A 25,621-nucleotide genomic window follows, 5' to 3' on the forward strand; every position below is an offset into this window, starting at 1 on the left:
TATTGAAGAGGAGTGGTGAGAGAGGACAGCCTTGTCTTGTACCCAAATTTAGAGGAAAGGCTTTTAGTTTTTCTCCATTGAGGATAATATTTGCCATTGGCTTGTGGTAGATGGCTTCAACTAGATTGAGAAAGGTTCCTTCCATTCCCATCTTGCTGAGAGTTTTGATCAAGAATGGGTGTTGGACCTTATCAAATGCTTTCTCTGCATCTATTGATATGATCATGTGATTTTTTTTTCTTGTTGTTGATGTTGTGTATGATGTTAATAGATTTACGGATGTTAAACCATCCTTGCATTCCTGGGATGAAGCCTACTTGGTCGTAGTGTATGATCTTCTTGATAATGCATTGGATCCTATTTGCCAGGATTTTGTTGAAGATCTTTGCATCAGCATTCATCAGGGATATTGGTCTGTAATTTTCTTTTTTGGCAGCGTCTCTGTCTGGTTTTGGTATCAAGGTAATGTTGGCTTTATAAAAGCTGTTTGGGAGAGTTCCCTTTTTTTCAATTTCATGGAAGAGTCTGGCTAGGATTGGTAGTAGCTCCTCTTGAAAGATTTGAAAAAATTCATTAGGAAAACCATCTGGGCCTGGGCTTTTCTTTTTTGGTAGATGTTTGATTACAGTTTCAATTTCCTCAGTAGTGATGGGGGTGTTTAGATATGCTACATCCTCCTTACTTAAATGTGGAAGGTTATAAGTGTCCAAGAATTTTTCCATTTCTTCTAGGTTCTCATGTTTTGTAGCATAAAGTTTCTCAAAGTAGCCTCTGATTATCCTTTGGATCTCTGCAATTTCTGTTGTGATCTCCCCCTTTTCATTTCTAATATGGGTTATCAGATTTGTCTCTCTCTCTTTCTTTGTGAGTTATGCCAATGGTCTATCAATCTTGTTTATTTTTTCAAAGAACCAGCTTCTGCTTTCGTTGATCTTTCGGATAGCTTTTTGGTTTTCCACTTCATTGAGTTCCGCTTTCAGCTTTATTATTTCCTTCTGTCTCCCTATTTTTGGTTCATTCTGTTGGTCATTTTCTAATTGTTTAAGCTGTGCCATTAAGTTATTCAGGTATGCTCCTTCTTCCTTCCTGATGTGTGCTTGTAGAGCTATAAATTTTCCTCTCAGGACTGCTTTTGCTGTGTCCCATAGATTCTGGCAGTTTGTGTCTTCATTATCATTTGTTTCCAGGAAAGTTTTGATTTCCTTTTTGATTTCATCTCGGACCCACTGGTTGTTCAGTAGCAGGGTGTTTAATTTCCAATTGTTAAAGTTTTTTTTTCTGTGTGGCTTTGTAGTTCACATCTAATTTCAGAGCCTTGTGGTCAGCAAAGGTAGCCTGCAAGATTTCTATCCTCTTGATTTTATGGAGTTATGTTTTATGTGTCAGCATGTAGTCTATTCTGGAGAATGACCCATGTACATTGGAAAAGAATGTGTATCCAGGTTTTTTGGGATGGAGTGTCCTGTATATATCTACTAGTCCTCTTTCTTCCATAACACTTTTCAGGGCTAGTATGTTTTTGTTGGGTTTCAGTCTGGTTGACCTATCAAGTGTTGATAGGGCTGTGTTGAAGTCTTCCACAATGATTGTATTATTATTGATTTCTTCTTTCAGATTTGTCAGTAATTGTATTAGATAATTTGCTGGCCTCTCATTGGGTGCATATATGTTTAATAGTCTGATTTCTTCCTGTTGCACATATCCCTTGATTAGTACATAGTGTCCATCTTTGTCCCTTACCACTTTTCTGAGTATAAAGTTGGTGTCATGATATTAATATGGCCACCCCAGCTTTTTTCAGGGTGTTGTTTGCTTGGATAATTTTCTTCCAACCTTTGATTTTGAGTCTATGTTTGTTCTGACTATTCAGATGTGTTTCTTGTAGGCAGCAGAAGGTTGGATTCATCTTTTTGACCCATTTTGCCACTCTGTGTCTTTTAATTGGTGAATTTAGTCCATTGACATTGAGGGAGATGATTGTCATAGGATTTAATGTCATCTTTGTAGATAAGTTTGCTGTGTTTGTTGGTCTCTCTTGTCTTAGAGTAGACCTGTCAGTTTTTCCTTTAAGGCTGGTTTATCATCTGTGAAGTTTCTGAGCTGTTGTTTATCCGTGAAGCTGTGTATTCTTCCTCCAAACATGAATGTGAGTCAGGCTGGGTGCAGTATTCTTGGGGAGGCATTCATTTCATTCAATCTTGTCACAATATCCAACCACTGTCTTCTGGCCTTGAGAGTTTCTTGTGACATGTCTGCTGTAAGTCTTAGGGATGCTCCTTTGAATGTAATTTCCCTTTTTGATCTTGCTGCTTTCAGTATTCTATCCCTATCTATGGGATTTGTCATTGTAACGAGGATGTGTCTTGGGGTGTTTTTCTTTGGGTCTCTTTTAGCTGGTATTCTTCAGGCATGCAGTATTTGATTGCATGTAGGCTTTAACTCTGGGAGTATCTCTTTGATGATGTCTTTGACAGTTGATTCTTCTTGGAGATCTCCTTCCTGGGTTTCTGGGACTCCAATGATTCTTATGTTGTTTCTGTTGAGTTTATCAAAGACTTCTATTTTCATCTCTTCGCATGCCTTGAGTACATTTTCCATTGCTTGTTTGTTTGTCTTAATGTTCTTTTCCAATTTCTTCTGTTGTGTTGAGCTTTTCTGCATCTCATCTTCCAGTACTCCAATTCTCTCCTCAGCCGCTGATACCCTGTTGGCGAGGCTATCCATTGTGGTTTTCAGTTGAGCAACTGTATTTTTCAGATCTGTTATTTCAGTTTGGAGTTTTCTGATTTCTGTTTTTGTGTTCTCTTCAGATCGATCTATGCTCTTTTTGAGGTCTACAAACATATTCCATATTTCTACTCTAAACTCCTTATCTGAAAGGTTAATCAGGTGGTTGTAATTTATTAGATCAACCGAGCTTTCCTCTTCATTCTCTATGGATGGTGTTTGCCTGCGAGTTTTCCCCATTGTCACGCTTGTAGTGTGGTTTTTCCTGCGTGTTGTGGTGGGGTTCATTGATTAGGAAGAGTTCGTGGCTGCAAAGGGAAGCGAAGCGGCTGAGCGCTTCTGCTGCCTCTAGTTGCAAGTCCTCAGAGTGAACAAAGGCAGGGCAGGGCAGAGCGATCCCGCAGCCCCATAATGCAGCTGCTCACCAGCTTCAAAATGCAGTTTTTTTGGGGGTGTGCTCCCTAGGCCCCTGAGGAAACCTTCGGAAGTTCAGAAGCACAGTTTCAGGCAGACAGAGATAGGAGTTTTCCCCCAAGCGGTTTTTTTTGTTTGTTTTGTTTTGTTTTGTTTTGTTTTTGGGTCACACCATGCTGTGCTCAGGGGTTACTCCTGACTCTGTGCTCATAAATCGCTCCTGGCAGGCTCGGGGGACCATATCAGATGCCGGGATTCGAACACCATCCTTCTGCATGCAAGGCAAACGCCTTACCTCCATGATACCTCTTTGGCCCCTAGAAAAGCATTTTTAATGAAAGTTTTTTATTAAAATAAATTTACTTAGAAAGATGTTATAGAGGAGTTGTAGGAAAACATGTTCAAGTATCCCTGGCTATCCAGAGTGGAAAAAGCAGAGAAGAAAAATACATTTCAATAGAGGACATAGGATACTCCAAGTAGAAAGGGCACAACTTCACACTTAAGATGTGATTTTGTGAACAAAATAATCAAAAGATGTAAGGGATAAAAAAAGTTTCAGGAATCTAGGCAAAATATTTGGACATAAATTAAGTAAGCAAAGTAAGTATAGTGGATAAAAGATCTTCCTTTAATAAAAATATAAGTGGATAAAATATAATGCAAATTATTTTATATTCAACAACTAAAAGCAGTACTATTTGGGGTACAGCAATACTACAATGGGTAAAGCACTTGTCTAGCATATGACTGATGTGGGAGCTCAATCTCTGCTCAATATATAGTCTCCCAAATACTTCCAGGAATGATCCCTGAGCACAAACTCAAAGAGAGTCCTGAGCACCAGAGCTTGGATGAAAAACAAAATAAGTATTACTTCTTTGAGGAAGTGTCTGTTCATTTCTTCTCCCCACTTTTTGATGGGGCTATATGTATATTTTTTATTAAATTCTGTCAGTACCTTGTATATTTTCGATATTTGCCCCTTATCTGATGGGTATTGAGTGAATAGTTTCTCCCATTCTGTGGGTGGCTTTTGTATCTTAGGCACTATTTCCTTTGAGGTGCAGAAGCTTCTCAGCTTAATATAGTCCCATCTGTTTATCTATTCTTTCATTTGTTTGGAGAGTATCTTTTCCTTCTTGAAGATGCCTTTAGTCTCAATGTCATATAGTGTTTTACCCACATGTTGTTCTACATATTTTATGGTTCCAGGCCTGATGTCAAAGAAGAAATACAAATGCTACACATCACTAATTGGGGAGATGCAAATCAAAACTACAATGAGGTACCATCTCACACCACATGACTGGCACACATCACAAAAATATAACAATTAGTGCTGGCAGGGATGTGGAAAGGAACTCTTATTCACTGCTTGTGGGAATGCCGCCTAGTCCAGCCTGTTTGGGAATCAGTATAGAAATTCCTCATAAAACTGAAAATTGAGCTCCCATACTACTCCTAGGTATATATCGTAGGAACACAAAAATAAAATTCCAAAATCCCTTCCTCACACCTATATTAATTGAAGTGCTATTCACAATAGCCATACTCTAGAAACAACAAAGATGCCCTTCAACAGATGAATGGCTAAAGAAACTGTGGTACATATACACATGGAATATTGTGCAGATGTCAGGAGAGATGAAGTCATGAAATTTTCCTAGACATGGATGTACATCGAATCTATTATGTTGCATGAAATAAGACAGAGGGAGAAAGATAGACACAGAATAGTATCAATCATCTATGGGTTTTAGGAAAAACTTAAGACATTATTGTAATAAGGCCCAGAGACAATAGAGATAAATGCTAAAAGGGCCTTAAGAACTGGCTCACAATTTGAAGTTCACCACAAAGAGTAAAATAACAAAGAGATCCACAAAGAGGGATCTAAACTAACTACAATAATAATAACTATAATAACAACTACAATAACTACACTAACAACTACACTAATACACTAATAACTACACTAACAAGTAGCATGAAAATGTTAAAGAATGAGAGAAGTAGAATGCCTGTTGTGAATGCAGGCAGAGGTGGGGGATGTGGTGGGCATGTGGTGGTGGGAATGTTGCATTAGTGAAGGGGGATATTCTATTTATGACTGAAATCCAACTACAAACATGCTTGTACTCATGGTGCTTAAATAAGATTAAAAAATAAGTAAATACATCCATAAAATAGTGATAATGTTCTAAAGGTATTGGTTTTCTTAAGTATAATTTATCTTTTTTTTGGGGGGGGGGTTACACCCAGAAGCGCTTACTCCTGGCTCCACATTCAGAAATCGCTCCTGGCAGGTTTGGGGGACCATATGGGATGCTGGGATTCAAACCAATGACCTTCTGCATGAAAAGCAAACGCCTTACCTCCATGCTATCTCTCTGGCCACTCTTAAGTATAATTTATAGAATCACTAACATTGCGGCCAAATTTCTGGTACTCATTGTACAAACTGATGGGAATATTTTAGTATACAAAAAGAAGTATCAATTATAGCAACGATAACTCTTGCTGGAAGAGGACAAAAAAATGTTGTACCTCAGGAGACTAGATATCAATTACTCTACTCAATTTTAAGGATTTTTGAAGAGATGAAGAAAAGAATGAGAAAAGTTAGAGAAACTACATATACAGTTACTTGAATTTTACTTAAGCCTTCATTGCAATTTATTGTGAAAAGTATTGCTTGCACATCAATAGGCCAAGTCAAGGAGAAAGTTAAACATGGGTCGTAGGGGAAAATTGGAGTCCCTTTCTCACACTATACCTAAAAATTCTTTTCAGGTATATCATACTTAAAATGTTGACCACCAAGTTCACAGAATTAATAAAAATCTTAAACCTAAGAGTAAGTACAAACTAAATTGTTCTCTTATGGGGCAGGAGCATTAGCACAGCGGTAGGTCATTTGCCTTGCACACAACTGATCCAGGTTTGATCCTTGGTGTTCCATATGGTCCCCTGAGCCAGGAGCAATTTCTGAGCACATAGACAGGAGTAACCCCTGAGCATCACAGGGTGTGGCCCAGAAAAGAAAAAAATTCTCTTAAAATAAGATATATTATTCCACTATATAAAAATATTAACATAAAATAGAAAAGCGAACATAAGAACGTAAAGAAGATATCTGCAAGGAATCTGGAGTAATATTCATAATATATAAAGAACCTTGAAAAATCAATTATAAAATATAATACTCATCCAAAAAATTCAGTTATACAACTATATATAAGTATCTTGTAAGCATAGAAAAGTAATCACTATTCTTAGTTTTGAGTGAAATGCAAATTAACAAAATATAAAGATAATACCAGAAATCTACAGGAATGGGGGGAGAATAAAAAACAATGTCACAATGTTTTTTGTGGATGAAACAACAATGACCCATTCACATTATGATGATTGAATTGTAAACTGGCAAAAATCACTTTGAAATATTTCTAGTAACATTAAATATAAAGCACACACATATATAGATCTATTCCTAAATAAAAATTTAAGATATACATGAATATACACATAAGAATTTATATGTCACCATCAGTCATAATAGCAACACTTTGACAAGTCACCTTTCAGCATTTGAATAGACTTTAAGATGTGTATATTCAAATAGTAGCTATTGATTACATTTACATAAAAATATAAATAAACCTTATATAAATTATGTTGACTAAATTAAGAGTACATTCTGTATGATTTTATTTTGGAATGAGGCAAATCCATTCCAAGTTGTCAAATGATGATTGAACTAGTATTATTATGGAAGCCATGAATCTGGAGAATGGTTCTAAGTCACAACCTGTGTGTCAATTATATGACTGTAACTGTCTAGGAAGAGGAAAGAGATTGAGGAGGATGAAAGGTGTAGAAATATTCTGTACTCGGCCGAGTGACAGTACAGTGGGTAGGGTGTTTGTTTTGCATGCAGCCGACCTGAGTTCTATTCCCAGAATCCTATATGGTCTCCTGAACCTGACAGGTGTTTGGGGGAGTCCTGACAGCAGAGTCTGCTGTGATCCAGAATCAAAAACAAACACATAAAACAAAAAAAATGTATTTTATCATGAAAGGTTACTCATTTTGGTTGGTGTATAGAGAAGGAAAAGTGGAAGAGTAGTAGGTCTATATGTAAGTTATGCTGCTACCATTTAGTGGAAAACCTAGGAATAAATTTCTCTCTTTTTTTTTTTTTCAATTTGCTAGGCAAAACCACCACCAACAAAAAAGTTTGCTGATCAAATAAAGCACATAATAATATTATTTTAATGCTGAATAATTGATAATAAAGCATTATGTAAACCATTTTGAAGGGTACATGGGAACCTTGATGAGAAACCATTACCACTTTTATACATTGTAAACACTTGAAGGGAAGCGATGACATTAAAAAATTAAAAGCATGCTTTCTTGAGTGTTATTTGAAAAAACCTGCAACTACATCAACAGGATAAACACATTTAGAAATGGACTTTGCTTCAAATGATTATGCTAAATATATTTCAATACCAATATTTATATGTTGTAATTGATACTCACTTCATCAAACATAAAATTTTCTAAGTCTATTTCTTCATATTCATCTTCAGATTCTTCATTCTCAATTGCTTCTAGAGCTAAAGCCAGCTTCTTTCGTAAAATAAAGCCTTTCCAAAATGCCTACAACAAAAATTTAAAGCATGTTATATGAGGTTATAGATCAAACTCCAAACCAGATTCTCTGTGTTATCCCATTAAGAAGATAAAATATTTTAGACCTTAGTTTAATGGCCCAATAATCTTTTTTTTTGAACTTTATGTGACACTTAAGACTGCAAGATAAATTAAATGACTACATGCATCTAAGGTTCTGAATCTCAAGAGACTTTTCTTGTGGTAAGCATAAAAGAATCCATAAAACTGCCTAACAGCACATGCAGGTCAAACAATCAATTATCTGACAATTCCTTCAGGACCCATTCTAAATTAAAAGGAAAGAGATACAAAGGAAAAACATTTTTCTAATTTTCAACTGATTAAATATAAAATAAACTAACACATTAGGAAACCTATTTAGATTCTTCAATATTTGAAGCAAGGAAAACCGTTCTATATATAATACAGTTATATGAAAGAAAAAAAGGAAGGAAGGAAGGAAGGAAGGAAGGAAGGAAGGAAGGAAGGAAGGAAGGAAGGAAGGAAGGAAGGAAAGAAGGAAGGAAGGAAGGAAGAAAGGAAGGAAGGAAGGCAGAGAGGGAGGGAGGGGGAGGGAAGAAAGGAAGGGAGGGAGGAAGGCAGGAAGGGAAGGATGGAGAGAGGGAAGGAGGGAGGGAAAGAGGGAAGGAGGGAGGGAGGAAGGAAGAAAGCAAGGAAGGAAGTCTGAGCTCTTTCCTGGTGTGATACAGAGGAAGTCTGAGGCCCCTCTTGGTCAGTCAAGCAGGTCAACTTGTACTTCATTAATTTGGTCCTCGGCTACTAGAAATTATACAACTATCATTGGTACCCATGGGTCTCCCAGAGGACACTGGGGGATATTTGGGGTGGGGGGGCAAGGTGCTGCCAAGAATTAAGCTGTACTTTTTCTTTAGGGTGATCATTATTTGAAATGGAAATGAAAACACAGTTCCTATGTGGCCCACTCAACCCAGAACAGTAGTAGAAGACATCTTTGAATTTTTTTGTTTTTGTTTTTGTTTTAAGGTCACACCCAGCAGCTCTCAGGGGTTACTCCTGGCTCTAGACTCAGGAATCACTCCAGGCAGGCTCAGGGGACCAATTGGGATGCTGGGATTCGAACCACTGTCCTTCTGCATGCAAGGCAAACACCCTTCCTCCATGCTATCTCTCTGGCCCCGACATCTTTGAATTTAACATAACATGTACAATTTAATATAACTTGAGAAAGCTGTGGATTCTTCACACATAAAATACCTGTACATGGACTTTTCATTCTCATTGGGACAAAAAACGAAAATCAAATCACTAGATGCTATGAACATTCATAACATTGGATAGAAACTCATGACATTGGATAGAACACAGTAAGGAATAGAAATACTTATTTATTTACTTAGTAATTTAACATTAAGTACATTTTCATTATATAAATGCAATTTACTTAGTTTATTTACATTGAGTACTTATTCATTTACTTATTTTTATCAATGTATATCAGACAAATAATAGCTGAGTTGCAGTACTGAAAAATGATTCAATATCTGGCTATGCTGCTAACTAGTATTACACTAAAACTAGGTTCTGCTATTTTTATTTATTTATTTATTTATTTATATTTATTTATTTATTTTTGGTTTTTGGGTCACACACGGCGGTGCTCAGGGGTTACTCCTGGCTGTCTGCTCAGAAATAGCTCCTGGCAGGCACGGGGGACCATATGGGACGCCAGGATTCACACCAACCAACTTTGGTCCTGGATCGGCTGTTTGCAAGGCAAACACCGATGTGCTATCTCTCCGGGCCCTAGGTTCTGCTTTTTTAAAAAAAGGTAACACACAATTCCCTTACAGTACAAGAACCCCAGGAGCGACATAATTTTATAAACACACACACAAACACACACAGACTTAAGGACTCCATAGAGCATTCAACAGCATCTTGCCAAATTGAGGCTTAAATAATCTTCCAGTTGTTTCTCTGGCTCAGAATCAAGCAATGACTGTTTCTCTAGTGCTGCACAACTGTCGTCTTCCTGTGCTCTTGCCCTTTCACCCTGTGGCCCACTGACCTTTGTTATTTAGAGAAGTCAGAAGCTGTGCTATAGCTACTACTGTGCCAAAAATTTTTGGCCTGGAGTCTCAGACAGGAATTGGAAGATGCTGATGCAAACAGAAATGCACGGGGCCATGACTATAGCTGGAGCTAGTTTTTCACTAGTGGCATCAATCATGGTCTTCAATAGCTGTCTTTGATGTCAAATAATGGAAATTTTCCCCTTTAACTACTACACACTTGAGTCTCTCAATATTTCTAACATTTTCCTTCTAAAAGCTATGAATAAATTAAATTAAAAAATGAATAGGTATAGACTTTTACTTACTTCATTAGTGAGAGTGGGGCTTTATGTTTAGTTTGGTTTTGTTTTGGAGATAAACCTAGTGGTGCTCAGGCTCACTCCTGGCCCTGCATTCAGGAATCACTCCTAGTGGTGCTTGAGTGACCATAATTCTCTCATTTTGCATGTGTAAACGTATTATACATCTATCTGAAAACTTTTCCTACTCTAATACACACTTCTAGAATATTCAATAAATCTATTACTTTTTAAAACCCCTAAATTAAATCTCATACTGTTTCTTCCCAGTTCTCTCAATATTACAATTGTTATTCTATTTTGGCTGCGGTGCAGGGGATCATACCCAGGTTCACCACATACAAAGCACATGCATTAGCTACTCAAACCTCAAAATGGGTGTCTATAAATAATTAAGTTTCCCATTACTCTATTCCTTACCAATCCTATACGTTTGACTCAAAATCCCATTTTACTTCTCTACTCTGACACATACCCTTTAAGAACATTGTGTGATTTCTAGTTATCCTATAATCAGGCCCACTCTGTTAACAGAACAGCAACTGTTTTCAGTTAGACCTGTTTCCAAAGGCTCATTTTAAACTTCTTCTATAGGACATACAGACATGAAGCTTTGTCATCAGGGCATAATCAATACATGACTGGCCTATGCCAAGCAATTTAGGCATTCATTTTTCACCCTGTTTGTTATAGTCCCACTTATTAAGCATTAATAGAAAATAATACATACTTGGTGGCCTAATAACAGACATTGATTTCTCTCAGTTCCAGCTGTGAAACAAATTAAAAAGTAAGAGCAACTGCACTGAAAGACTTAGAGTCCATTTGCTGGTTCAGAGATTGACACCTTCCTATTGTCTCCCAGAACTAAAGCACCTAAAGAGATCTCGGGGATTCCTTTGATAAAGTACTAATCCTATTCCTGATGCTTCTACCTTCACAACAGACTAACGTCCCAAAGCCCATATGAATGATATCAAAAACATTTCTGCCTAGTTATTTTGTGGAGACCATAAAACAAATAGCACTTTTCATTAATTTTTTTGTAATAAATTCTCTTTATATTTTCCTATTTGGCATTGAAACTCATATCCTTCAATATATGGATTTTTTTTTCTGATTCATTCTAAACATTAGGAAGACATTTCTTTCCCATCCTTTTTTTTCTTCTTTATTTGATGGTCTCCTCCTCTTTCCTTGCTCTTCTTCCTTCTTAATTTTTTTCTTGCTTCTCCTTTTTTTTCCTTTTCCCCTTCTTAACCTTAGTGTTATGCAATAGCCTCCCCACCCCTTGGTTTGATTATGCAGTGCTGAGCTATTCATGCTTGGTGGTACTGGGGGCTGACAGGGTAACTGATGGACCACAGAGTCACATGGCATTGCTAGGGAGCCATTCATAACTGGAAATCAAAGTGAGAGCCATGTGTATGAAAGGAATATTTATTGTCATGTGAGTTCTCTTACTGGCACTTCTCAATTTGGAAAGTGGGATTATATTGAATAAAGTCCTCAGGTTCAAACACTAAAACGCAGGTCTGAAAGCGAATGGAAGTCTAGAGAATAATTCACACACACACACACACACACACACACACACACACACACACTAATTCACACACACACAGAAAAAGATTTTCAGGAGTTCCGCCACATTTGCCCTTAGCTCCTAAGAAGCAGCCGGCTCCATAGAGGTCCAGAAAAACAAGAGGGTGATATCCTCCCATTTCCAGTATTTAGTCTGAGGGAAAATGAATACACCTGGATGTGGGACCAGGCGGTCTCAGCACCAATCCAAGGTACTACATTAGAGGATGTTTCCAATGAATAAATAACAAGGCATATACTGAGTGAAGTAGAATCAGATTAATTCCAGTAATCCCACATCTACCACTATTTGTCTTTATAGAAAAAAAATGCATAAAGAAGAAGTGACATAGGTAACACACTCCAAGGGAAAGAGAACTACTAGGTGAAAGAGGATGAATCTAAAAATAAAAAGGATAGCATAATTTTTGCATAGCACAGCAAAAGCTGGAAATTTAGGAAGCAAAACTTTTGGTTTAAAAACACAGGATGTCCCTATCCACAAAAGTCCTGGGGTTAAGACCAACTACAGGCTTTAGGCTCATTAATTTGTCTAACTTCAAAGTCTTTCTTCAAGGTACCAGAAAGGGTTCCCCTCCAACATGGTCTTTGCTGTCAGGTTAGAGGCTTAGTTTATATTTTCTAGACCTCATTTTTTTGGATTGTTTTTGGCCATGTAATTGGACATCCCTTGAGCTTGATACATGAGATCAAGCTCAGGAAGACACATGCAAAGCTTTACTTACTGGTAATTGCTCTGCCCCAAACTTCCTTCTTACATTAATATAATTAAAATATATATTTATATATATATATATAAATATTTAAACAAATGAGTCAAAGGGAAATCTTTAATACAGATCATAAATGATAAGCACATAAAGACTGATTCCTAACGAACCAGATCAAATCTTCAGTGTATCAAGTCCAAATTCTCAGACAAAGGTTTTCTATCAAGTTATTTTGTTTATAGTTATAGCTCCTGAGTTCAAAACATTTTGTGACAAATAGTAAATTCTAAAGAATATTAAACCAGTCAATTAATAAACTAATGACTAGCACTGTACTGAACTTTGTTTCAAAATATGATCTTAGTAAAGTGAGTCAAGGCTATCACTATTTTTTGAGTCTTTTAATATTTCAACAAGTTATTTTATTTTTCAAATCCTGCTCATTTTAAATAAAATTTATATATTAAAAAGTTTAACAATTATGTTAGTATATTAAGAAGTCTCCTTATACAAGCAGAAATAGATTATAACAAGTGAAACACACTTAGACAAATAAAATTTAGCAGATGTAATGGATGATGTATATTGACAGAAACATTGATATGACTGTATGTATGGTACAGTTATGAAGTCAGTCATAGTATGTTGTCTTGATAATGGGATGTCCATATTAGAAATTTTTTCTTCAATACCAAAGCAGAGACATAACCAGCTGCAGTTAACACACAAATATGTCACCTGAGTTATAAAGAAAATAATAAACATAGAGATCACTGAGATTCAGAGAATATGATAAAAAGAACCAAGTGAGATATGCCTAAGACATCATTCATAAAATTTTTTATAACAAGTAAAACCAACCTGAATAATAATGGCTGCATTTTCTCTCAGCTCCTGTGAATTCTCAACACTTTCTCTTTCTATCTTATTTAAAATACTGTCACTTTCTTCCTTCTTTAAAACAATTTTATTCTTGATGCAGGCTTCCAGCCCAGAGGTCTGTTTGTGTTCAATGTAGTGGTGCCAATAGTCCTGGATCACCAGAGCTGCCATTCTACAAAGAAAAGAAAAGAAAACATTTTTCCATAAATATAGTTGCAGATGAGCTTCTCGTAAGCTACACTTTATAGTCATATAAGTAAAAATAAAATAGTATGGAACAAACATCCAAATTTAAACAAGAGGAATTATCCAATACTAAACAAGAAACCTAAATCAAGGGCTTATTTTTCATGGAGAGATGGAATCTAGATTTTATACTTTATTAGAAACGTAGCAGAAATATAAGTAAGTGCAGAAGTGGATAGAAAATGGGACCTGCTGAGAACAGCCTGAGAAAGGAAGAAGCCTCCCTTCTTCACTGAAGACAGTTCCAACAGCCTTTGATATTTTTCCTTCCCCTGCTCCAGTGCCACAGATAAACTAAGTAACAATACTACAAATTATCCTATTTCTCCCATATACATCTAATCTGCAATTTTAGACTCTGAAACAATCTTCTTTTATTGTATATATACACCCTTAGGCTGCCAAGAAATATGTCATGTTTGAGAAACCATATACAATTAATGTAAGTAACTTCTCAGTGTTCGTAGTTATTTCTCTTTAATGGGATGTTTAGTTTCACACACAAATTTTTGGAGAAATATTATCAACATATAGAACATAGACAATGTGCAGAATATATTGACTATTTATAGTCCAACTGCAATTTTCCTATAATTTCTTATAATTTCATACTCTTCATCTAATTTAATATAAAAAATGTTCAATTGTAGCTGTTTCTTCAGATCTTCATTTCCTTAAAGGCTCCCAGATTAATATATATTATTGCATATAATATAATATCAATATATATTAATATATTTTATATAAATAATATAATATATTATTTTAATGATATTTATTTTTATAATATATATTATATAGCATAAATTTTATAATATTTATAATATATTTTATATTAATAATATATTATATTATATGTAATAGTAATTATATGTAATTAATAGCTCTGGAAAGGGTTCCCAGGTATCCAGAGCACCACGTAGGAGCTTTGCAATGCCCTCCCAAATGACTAGAAATCAAAAATATTAAAGACACTTTCAATATAAAAAAATTGACAGTAGCAAACAGATGTTTATTTTCAGTCTAGCAAATAAGTCTTGATCTAAGAATTGTTCAGTGCTGTTCTGATCTGGGTAGCTGAATGTGACTTGTACACAAAAGGGAGTCAACATACATCATTGAAAGAAAAGGATGAAATCCTCAGAGAAACCAAAATACTGGAATAAAACTAACTTTGAGTGCCAGGATTTGCTAGGCATAATTTAAAGTAAAAAATAGTATTAAATTTCAATATTGAGGAAAAGCATGTTTTAAGTATATCTTCTATTATGAGTTTCATATTGTTTTTCTTTTTTCAAAGGAGGGAACACGGTAGGTTTTTCAATACATGCTCAGAGTGGCTCCATTTTGTGACAGAGAACACAGAGTCAAAACGGCAAAAGCCCTCATATACTTTAGAAATCCCCATTAAAATATGAATAGAGAATGTTCATGGTCAAGACCAGTTATTTTCCTCCACTGTTTTTTTTTTAATGATTTATGATACTGTTAACAGTAGGGTTTCATGCATAACTTCTTCCAGTATAGCACCCTCGCCTTCTGTCAACTCCAACAACTCAGTTGTTTTTTGTTTGTTTGGGTTTTTTTTTTCTTGCCCTTTTGAAAACATTTATTTTTTAAATTTAGGCACCGTGGTTTACAATAGTGTTAATGATAGAGTTTTTCATGCATGACACATTCCAGTACCAACACACCACATTTCGGGCAATTGAGCTGTGAGAATTCACATTTAAGGCGCTCTCTGGGGTCAGGCTACATACAGCCTGAAAATGATCGGTTTGGTGTCCTGCAAGGTATCCCCTCCCCTGATCCTCAGATCCAAGTAATTCTGAGGAGGTAGGAGGGAACTTGGGCCCCTGAGCACTGACCCCCGGTTCTAGGTAAATGAGAGGAGCTGGGAGAGCTCTGGGAACCCTGAGCTCTACTGTAGAGACCTTTCCCCAAATCAAACAAAGTACATAATTAGGGAGTCAGCTAAAGATAATATGAGATCCCAACACTGCCAAGTTGTTTGATAACACAATGAATGTTTTCCATTTGCCTGAAAATAAAAATGTGTAGGAGAAAAACAAAACCCGAGTCTTACGTTTTGTCACGGTATTCAGTGTTTTGTTCACCATTGGGCATAGTAGGTGTCAACCCTGTCTTGCTGAGGAGAAGCCCGTGGTCAGGTAACTCAGTGATGCTCGCTTGACTTCTTTCCCAGCCTTCAGAGACTTGGGCAGCCGATGTGCTCTGTCTGCCCCCAAAGGGTCCGAGTTGCTCTGGCCCCTGCCGGCCAAACAGCACATCTGTAGTGTTTAATGTTCTTTCTCTGTTGTTCGCAGCCGCACGGTTTGGGGTTGCTGGCTTTACTCTCCTATCCGTCTTCCCTTTACGGTGCTCATGTGCACACCGATACTCAATACTTAGAGCCATCATCTTTTTAAAATACAGGTCGAGCTTTTCTGCAGAGTCCCAGGTGAATACATCTCTGGAAAATGAAATAATGAAGACATTTAATAAGGAGAATCTTATCCAGGAAAATCTGAAAATGTATAGGTTTGCCAATTTTTTCACATGCCCAGGCATAATCAATACTCTGTACCCAATTTTTATTCAATTTTGATTTTTATTTCTTTATATACCAAGTGATCTCATATTCTATTAAAATTTGGAAATATCAGCTTCAATAATTTAGATATGTCAATCTAGAAAAATATGAAAACGTTATAACCAATTTATTGTAAGTATTTTTGGTACACATGGAATCTATAACTGATTTACTTATTATAAGTATTTTTGGTGTATGTGGGAGCTTTTGAACTAATTTATTAGAGGTATCTTGAATGAGAAAAATGCATGTATTTTTTACCATAAACATAAAAAAATCATGGCAGCCTAAATTTAGAGATGTTATTTATGAAACAAAGATTAAAGTAATTTTGACATTGACTCTTGCCATGTAAAATATTTGTACTGGACTTTCAAACAAAGAGTTTACATCATGGGAAAGTTTTAACCCATTTTTCTTCAGAGGGAAAAAATAACATTGCAAAGAAAATTCAAAATGCTTTAACACTAGATGTTTGTGATTCTTTAGAATAAATGTTAGCTAATTCTTACTGAATTTATGCTTTGTTTAATTAATCGGATATTTTGTTTTCTATATTTAAGTTATTCAATAATACATATAAAATCTTTTTGTACCTTTGAATCTTATTCTTGGCTATATTTATTTCCCATTGTTTTTGTTTTGCTTTTTCTAATTTTCCCTAAATTTAACTTTATATTTTCTGTGTATAATATATTGCTACTGGATAACTTAAGTATTTTCTGAAAAAATAAGAATATAGAAAATAGAAAATTATTTCAACTAATCGAATAGAATGTAATTGTTTTCTAAGAAGTAGGAGTATAGTTTTAATATTTACCATATAAGTATAAAATGCTTCAGCATATTTTATATGTATTGTATTTCATTAACTTTAGTGGTAAATAACACAGAAAAAAGGTGCAATTCAATATTAGGTTTTCATAAAGCTTGGGTTAGAAATGAATCGATTATCAATTACGATGAAACACACACATATAATTTTTCACATAGTGCTAATGAAACAATATGCAATGATTATACATTGTCCAAAGAACTTGGAAAATTTAAATTTCAGTATGGAGGCAATGAATAGAACCTGTTAGGACTTGAGCCAGACCAGGGCTGTTGCTTTTTATTCATCTAAAGCAGTTCAATTCTTAGCATCATGTGGTTCCTCTAGCAACACCCCCTAAGCACTACAAGGGTGGCTCAGGTAATGCTAAAACCACACTCATAAACATAAGTAATCATGGGGTACCTCAACTTGAACACCTTCCTCAATGGTTCAGAATAGCAGGGAGGGGACCAGAGCAATAGCCCATCAGTAGGGCGTTTGCCTTGCACCTTGCCAATATTGGACCAACCCTGGTTCGATTCCTGGCATCCTATAATGTTCTCTGCATCTGTAAGGAGTGATTTTTTGAGCGCAGAGTTAGGAATAAACTCTGAAAGTTACCAGGTGTGACCCCAATACCAAAAAAAAAAAAAAAATAAAAGAAAGAAGAGAAAAGAATGACAGGGAGTTGTCACTGAAATCCTGAACTCTGCTGGTAGATCCTCTCCAACAAAGAGTAATCTTCATGTTCAGGCAGCATACATATATTCAAGGGAGCTTTATACTTGCATAAGGTAAGTGCCAATAACCTTAGTATTTGTTAAAATTAAATATAAAATTAAATATATAAACAATAGAATATCTTATATATAATGAATATTATAACTACTAAATATTTGCCTTGCTCCAATGTATCTGTTTATACTATCATAGTAAACTATGATATGTGGATAATTATGAGTTTGCCAAGTAATTAGTGAAATAAAAACTACAACCACCTAAGTCAATGAATGTATCTTTATCTGAAGCAAGCCTTAATTGTATTTATATTAGCATTTGAATTACATTTTAAATAACATTCACTATGCATACTAATATATTTAACAATAAGAAATAAAGCACAATTTTCTAACAAGTGAATATCACTTAAACATTCTGTTTTAAATCCAAAATATTATAACTATATTATATTGTTTAAAATAATATGTATTATGTCTTTTAATATGACAAGATGATAATCTCACCTATTTCCATTAATATAGTATTCACCTAAAAAGTTTAATTCTTTAATCTGAGTCTGGCAAAATTCCAGAAGACATCGAAACTCTGCTTGGTAGGATTCTTCTGTGTGTTTTTCTAAATAAGAATTTAGCATTTCACCATTGAGGAGTCTTAGATTAGGTAAGATCTTAAGTAGAGAATGCCTAATAAAAAGAGAAAAAAGATAATAACTTTGAGAAAGTTTTATGTGCAAAATTTTTATAATAATTTTTTGTTTGTTTGTTTGATTTGGGTCACACCAGAAGCGCTCATAGTTATTCCTGGCTCTGTGCTCAGAAATCGCTCCTGACAGGTTCGGGGACCATATGGGATGCCAGTAATCAAACCGAGTCAGTCTGGGGTTGGCCACGTGTGCAAGGCAAATGCTATACCACTGTGCTATTTCTTTATTTAAGCACTGTGTTTACAAAAATGTTCATAGCTGGGCTTAAGACATCAAATGTACACCATCCTTTGCCTATGTAACTTTCCCACCAACAATGTTCCCCATTTCCTTCCTCCCCAAACCCTGTCTGTCTTCAGAACAGGCATTCTATTTCTCTCTCTTGATATCATTGTCATAATAGTTATTAGTGTGATTATTTCTCTAACTATGCTCACCACTCTTTGTGGTAAGCTTCGTATCATGGGCTGTTTTTTCTGGCCCATATCTTTATTTTCTCTGAGTATTATAATCATTCTGTCTTCTATTTTTTTTAGATTCCATAGATGAGTAATATTATTTATTTCACTCAGCATAATAATCTCCATGTCCATCCATGTATAGGGAAATTTTATGACTTCATTTTTCCTAACATCTGCATAGTATTCTATTGTGTAGATGTACCAGTTTCTTTAGCCACTCATCTTTTGTTGGGTACCTGAGTTGCTTCCAGATTTTGGCTATTGTAAATAGAACTGCAATGAACATAGCAATGCAGAGGGCACCTTTGTATTTTGCTTTTGTGTTCCAAGGATATATCCCTAGTAATATTATTTCTGGATAATATGGGAGCTCAATTTCCAGTTTTTGAAAAATATCCATATTGTATTCCAGAAAGGCTAAACTAGACGGCATTACCACCAGCAGTGAATGTGATTCCTTTCTCCCAAAATCCATGCCAGTCCTGGTATTCTTGTTTTTTTGTTTGTTTGTTTGTTTGCCTTTAATACCATACAGGTCAAATCACAGACTATAGTGGTTCACTGAATTTAACATCCCACACAACTATTTCAAAATTTTCCCTCTAGGGGCCAGAGAGATAGCATGGAGGTAAAGCATTTGCCTTTCATGCATAAGGTCATTGGTTTGAAACCTGACATCCCATATGGTCCCCCAAGCTTGCCAGGAGTGATTTCTGAGCGTGGAACCAGGAGTAACCCCTGAGAGCTGTTGGGTGTGACCCAAAAACCAAAAAAAAGAAAAAAAGAAAAGAAAAGAAATTTCCCAAGTCTGTAGAAGTGTCCCTCCATTTAATGTTTATGTTAGAACCCAGACAAGGGGATTGTTGGACATGTTCTAGCGTCCCCATAGGCACCAATAATGCCATGTTCTTCCTTTGCATAGGCACATTAAATGGGAAATTACTATATATACAAACACGTTCTTATCTAATAGGGATGGGAACACACAAATCTTGTAATGCAGTGGGACCTTACACCCTGAACATTGTCATAAAAACCTGGCTCAGGCCTCAGAAGAACAGGCATTGTCCATTTACCCCCGAACCAGGAATACCATCTATAAAATAACCACGCTTGTGTACAATATCACCTGAAAGCAATCCTCTACAAGGGAAGATCCTACCACTGCTCTTGCATAGACCTATTCAACAGAGACTTCCCTTAACACCCAGAAGACTTAACAACAACGACCTGCTTTCAGGACCGAGCCCTCTGCATCAACCTCTAATTGTGAGGTGAAACTAAAGGACACTCTGCATCATCCTGACTTTGATGTAGGATATGGACATATTCCAGGATCCTTAGCTACAGAAACTGACACCAACAGTGACTGTGTGAAAAATAAAAGTGTATTGGCACTACAGACAATGACTTGGGTTGGACAACCTAGTATGCCTGGAGCCTAGAGTTGGTCTTATGCCAGAAAACTTCAGGGGTAAGGCCTCCTTATATTTAGGTCAAAGCTTTTCCTTTCCATGTCCCCTATATTTTGCTGGGCCTATGCAAACAATTGCCATTCTAACACCATCTTTGCTGTGCTCCTTTGACTCATCCTTAAGGAAATAATGTATTATGATCAACTGTGTCAACAATACTATAGCCTTTAATGTTAAAGGAGTTACATAAATTTTGTGGCTTTATATTGCTTTTTGTACTACTAAGAAATGTTATAATGTACTACAATCTGGGGACTTGAGGGACAAAGTAATTGTGTATGTGTTTTGTTTTATTTTTCTTAATGTCTTTTGGCTGAAAATTCAAAATTAAGGTGTCAGCAAAGGGATTTCTTTTGAGAATTCTGTTTATGGGTGATTGTCTTCCCACTGTAACTTCACTTTGTCCTTTCTTTGCAGCTTTGTCTTCATAAAAAAAAAAGTTGGTTAGTTGTATATTAATCAAAAATTGATCCAAAGGGGAAAACTTAGATTTTCATAGACAAATACTAACTGGTATTTTGGACATATTTATTGATGACTGTACACATATCATTAAGCATAATAATTTAACCACAGGAAATAATTCTAAAGTATATGACATGTCTTGACCTTACACATTTGGAATAGTTTTGTGTAGATTCATTATATTAAATGTTCTTAATTAATTTATATTAAAATATTACAAAATATGTTAATTTAATTAGAATACTTTAAACTCCCTTTGTATATAAAATTTTAATGTCCTTGCTCTTCAGGACTGTAATAAACTTCTGAAATTGTTGATTTTTATAATAAATATCCATATTGGGGTATTTAATTTTAAATATATCATTTCTTTTTTAAAGAAAAGAAACTTTCTCTGATTAGTAATGAATGTATTAGCCTTAAGTTCAAATGCTGCTTTATTAAGAATCTATGATGAATATATTAGAAATCTTTGCTCAAATTGATTCATGTTGGAAACAAAGTATAAGACTATTGTTACATCTCAACATCAGTTTTTCCAGCTGAATTCATCCTAATTAAGTGCTGAATCAATATTTCATTTAGTGAGAGCTTCTGCAAGTATTCTATCATTTAAAAATTCTATTAATCATCAATGAATGAAATACATTCCCAAAGGAGATTACAAACTGAGTCTATGACTTAACGTTTTAAAAGAGATTTTTTTTTTTAGTACATCAGTTTTTTCTGTGTTATCACTAGACATGAAAGTAGACAGTAGACATGAAAGTAAAAAGCCAACTGGGAAATTCTATAAATAATCCCTCTATTGGTATCAAGAGGTTATATAAAGTTCATTGCAACACACTGCTAAAGTTGGAGTTAAACTGTTTTTTCCCCTTCCCTCCCCTCCCTCGGAGTTAAATTTTTATTAATAAATACATCTCTGATAGATTACTAGATTTTAAACACTTTTGATAAATGAATCTCTTTAAAATTATGAGTTTACTAGGTTAATAGATCTAAGTAAAATTTGAGAGCTAAAATTTTAAAGTTGATATGATTCTAGTTCATATTTCATTCAAATATGGAAATTCTTATAACTACATAATAAATAAAATAACACCTGACTTATACTAAAAAATTATTCTTTAAAATTATTAAATATATGTGTACCTGTATAGTAAAATAAAATATATGTTTACTGTATAGTAAAATATATATAAACATATATATTTAACTGATTTATCATAGTAAATTTCAATAAATATTATTTTCATAAAAATAAATGTATATTTCACACAATATAAATTCTAATAATATTAAAGACATGGCCTTGTCACTATATTAACCTAAGAGAAAAAATACTGCCCCTATAAAGCTTTCTTAACTATTTGTTTTTATTTGTCCTCAGAAACATGGTCTAGAGAATCATTTGGGAAAGTAAAGCTCTCTATCTAAAATCAAACATCAAATACTTCCACTTAAAGATGACTTTCTGAATGTTTGGAAAAAATTGCACTGTTATTTTTGGTACAGACATTTCCATTCTATTCATAGAAGTGAGCACTCCAAACTTGGATATGAACACTCTGAATTCCAAAATCAAAACAGCACCTCTAAAAAATATTTTTTTGTTAATGAATAAACGGAGGGCCAGAAAAATAGTAGAACAGAGAGTGAAATTCTCTTACATGTGACTGACTCAGGTTCATTCTACAGTAGCCTGTGTGGTTCTCTAAGCCTGTTAGGAATAATTTCTCAATGTAGAGCCAGGAGAAAATCTTGAATACCACTAAATCTCTCCCACCACCAAAACAATTATATCAACTTCTCCTATTTGAGAGATAGAACATGTCAAAAAGCTGGAAAAGGTTCATAAACATATTTAGGTAATCTCTCATAATACAAGTTATTTACATATTGTAATTGCTGGTCCTGTGATAATTTGATATTTATAGTCAATATTCATTATATTAACTTATGTTAAGACTAGTTTCTTAGAGAAAATGGAGAATAAATAAAATTTATTTAAATTACTTCAATATTGCAAAAAGAGGTATAAATTCACATATCATTTTCATAACTTATATGCATTACACTTTTACTAAAATAAAACTACATTAATGGTAGAAATTAATTTTAAGCAGCAAGGTATGGCTATGTTATTTGGTTCAGATGGTTACAAAATTTCTCAAAATTTTCTCAAAGTATCTTTTTTATTAATATAAAATAAAATCTAACAAATTAAAAATAGGGAGAGGGAAAAACAAATTAAAAATAAAATTACTTTGATAAAGTTCCTGAATAATTTTAAATAATTTTATTAATTTTCTCAAGATATGTGTATACACAGAAAAATTTTCATTAAATTATTTTTGTATCATAATATTCATACATAAGAAACAAGAATTCTTTACCTCCAGTTTATTTCTTGAAGAATTGGGTTTCCTGTGAGAGACAATTCACGAAGAGAATAGCATGAATCGAACCAGCTTTGGGCACCGGCAAGGTCTACACAAAATGAACAATAAAAATAATTTTAAAAGCTTTCATGATTGAAATGATGACTATATTATTTACTAATTAACTTTAAAAGCAATAAATTAAATTTAAAATTCTCAATGATTTTAGTAAATTTACTTTTAATAACATAAACCCTGCTGTCAGAATATATACATTGTATATATTTTATTATGTACCAGCAATATCTTATTATGTGAATAAAACAACTGTTTTATAATTCATGTTTGTTCATGTCTATTTCATAGGATGATGATTGAATGAGATTATGTGGATAAGGAGCTTAAATAACTCATAAATATTTAAACATAAATCTCAAGAATTGAGATTAACATAAAAAGGTAAGGGTTAAAAGTGGGAGCAGAGATTAAAAATAACCCAAGATAAATTCCATGATCTCATGCCCTCCTCCCCTAATTTAACAAGAGACCTCAAAGCAGAGCCAGGAGTAAGCCCTGAAGCCTAGCATATGACCCCCAAATAAATAAATAAATAATAAAACTGAGTAGACAACTAAATAGAAAAAAATGTACGTCAAACTATTATTATCAAATAAATTATATTGAAAGTGCTTTCACAAATACGGAGGGCTTAGATTTGAAATACTAAAACAGAATTATTAATAATTTAGGGCTCTCAAACCCCCAAATGAGTAAACACTGTTTCTTCTCCAGTGTATATTCGACACTCTCCAAGACAGATCACATACTATGGTCACAGAATGTCAAGATGACATGAATCATATCATCTATTGTCTCAGACAATAAGGCTCTGAAAATAGAAATTAGCCATAAATAGAAATGAGGGAGAAATCTTCAAAGATTTGGAAATTGAATAATGTAGAGCTGAACAACAGTAGTCAATGAAGGATTAAAATATTTCTGGAAAAAATAGAATAAAGATGGATTTATCAGAATATAAGAGACTCAGAAAAAGTCGTAACTGGAAAGTTCATAGCAATACAAAATGTTCTAGTAGGAGGAAATAAAAGTTATACACAAAGAACCTAGTAGCACAATGAAAGCAGCTTTAAAAAGAACAACAAAAATTTAGACAACAGAAGAAAGAAAGAAAATAAGAAAACTTAGAGTAGATATTAATAAAATGAAAACAAAAATGAGAAAGACCAATTAAACCAATAGCTGATTCAGTAAAATAATAAGCAAGATTGTTACCTATTAGTAATATTTACGAGTTCAAAGAAAATCCTAGTAAACTGAATCAGAAATGTAAGGAGAGACATCATAATAGATATCTTAGAAAGTCAAAGTATTATCAGGGATTACTTTGAAATAATTAATATTTTAATAAAAAATTAAACCGAAGAACCTAAAAAATAAACACATTTTTTGGACTCCTGGAATTGTCAAGGTTGAAGATAGAATAAATGAGCTTTTGAATAAGCCGATTATAGTGATGGAAATAGAAATAGTAAACAAAATTCTCACCCCAAACGAAAGCAACATGGTAAAGGTATAATATCATATGAATGTTAGCCAAAAAAAATGAGACAAACAATGTATCATTCCATTGCCTTAATATGAAGATATCAAATAATCATAATTAAACATAGTTATAATTTTACCTTAGCTACAATTAGGGTTGTGGTTATCTTTATGGGAAACTAAATAAGTATAAAGATGAGAAAATATTGGGGGCAAATCAGTCAATAAGTTAATGTACAATTCTTTCAAAAAAACTTTTACAATTGTCTATCAGAAATAATAGAAGAATTTTAATTTAAAAAATTTTTGCAAGTATGATTAACTATTTTAGCATGAACTTTTAAAGGCATTTAATAACATGCCACCCCAATATACTATTCTGGCTTATTGACTGAGGCACTTGATGGTAAATAAAAGGACACTATTACAATTCCTCATCTAGCTATCCTAGATTATACTTGACCTCAAAGCATAGGGAGGAAAAGGACAGAGAAAGAAAGAAATCAAGTGGAAGAGAAAGAAGATGAGAAAGGGAAGTAATGGGAAAACAAGAGTAAGAGCTTCAGTTATACTGGTAACTGGGGTAAGTGGTATGGCTATAAATTCAAAGCACAGACTCAACAACACTAAAAACAAAAGATAAGAGCTGCAACCTTCAGAGTTTGTAATGTAGGTAGGGGAAGAAGCAGGTGGAAGAAACTTGACACTAGAGGTGGAATTTGTATTGAAATATTGCATGTTAAAACAACTACCAATAACTTTGTAGACCACATTTGTTTAATTAAAAAATATT

General features: G+C 34.3%; 1 protein-coding gene across 1 annotated transcript in view; it reads right to left on the reverse strand.

Annotated features, from left to right (window-relative positions):
• The window catches only part of LRRIQ1 (leucine rich repeats and IQ motif containing 1), a 187,082-nt gene that overhangs the window by 94,754 nt on the left and 66,707 nt on the right, over positions 1-25,621 (reverse strand). The window contains exons 13-16 of the mRNA XM_049782952.1: positions 23,281-23,374; positions 15,713-16,099; positions 13,360-13,552; positions 7,693-7,812 (exon numbers count right to left, since the gene is read on the reverse strand). Coding sequence (XP_049638909.1) covers positions 7,693-7,812; positions 13,360-13,552; positions 15,713-16,099; positions 23,281-23,374 — 794 coding nt within the window. The remainder of the gene's footprint in view (positions 1-7,692; positions 7,813-13,359; positions 13,553-15,712; positions 16,100-23,280; positions 23,375-25,621) is intronic.

This window comes from Suncus etruscus, chromosome 11 (genome assembly GCF_024139225.1).
Source record: "Suncus etruscus isolate mSunEtr1 chromosome 11, mSunEtr1.pri.cur, whole genome shotgun sequence".
NCBI lineage: Eukaryota > Metazoa > Chordata > Mammalia > Eulipotyphla > Soricidae > Suncus > Suncus etruscus.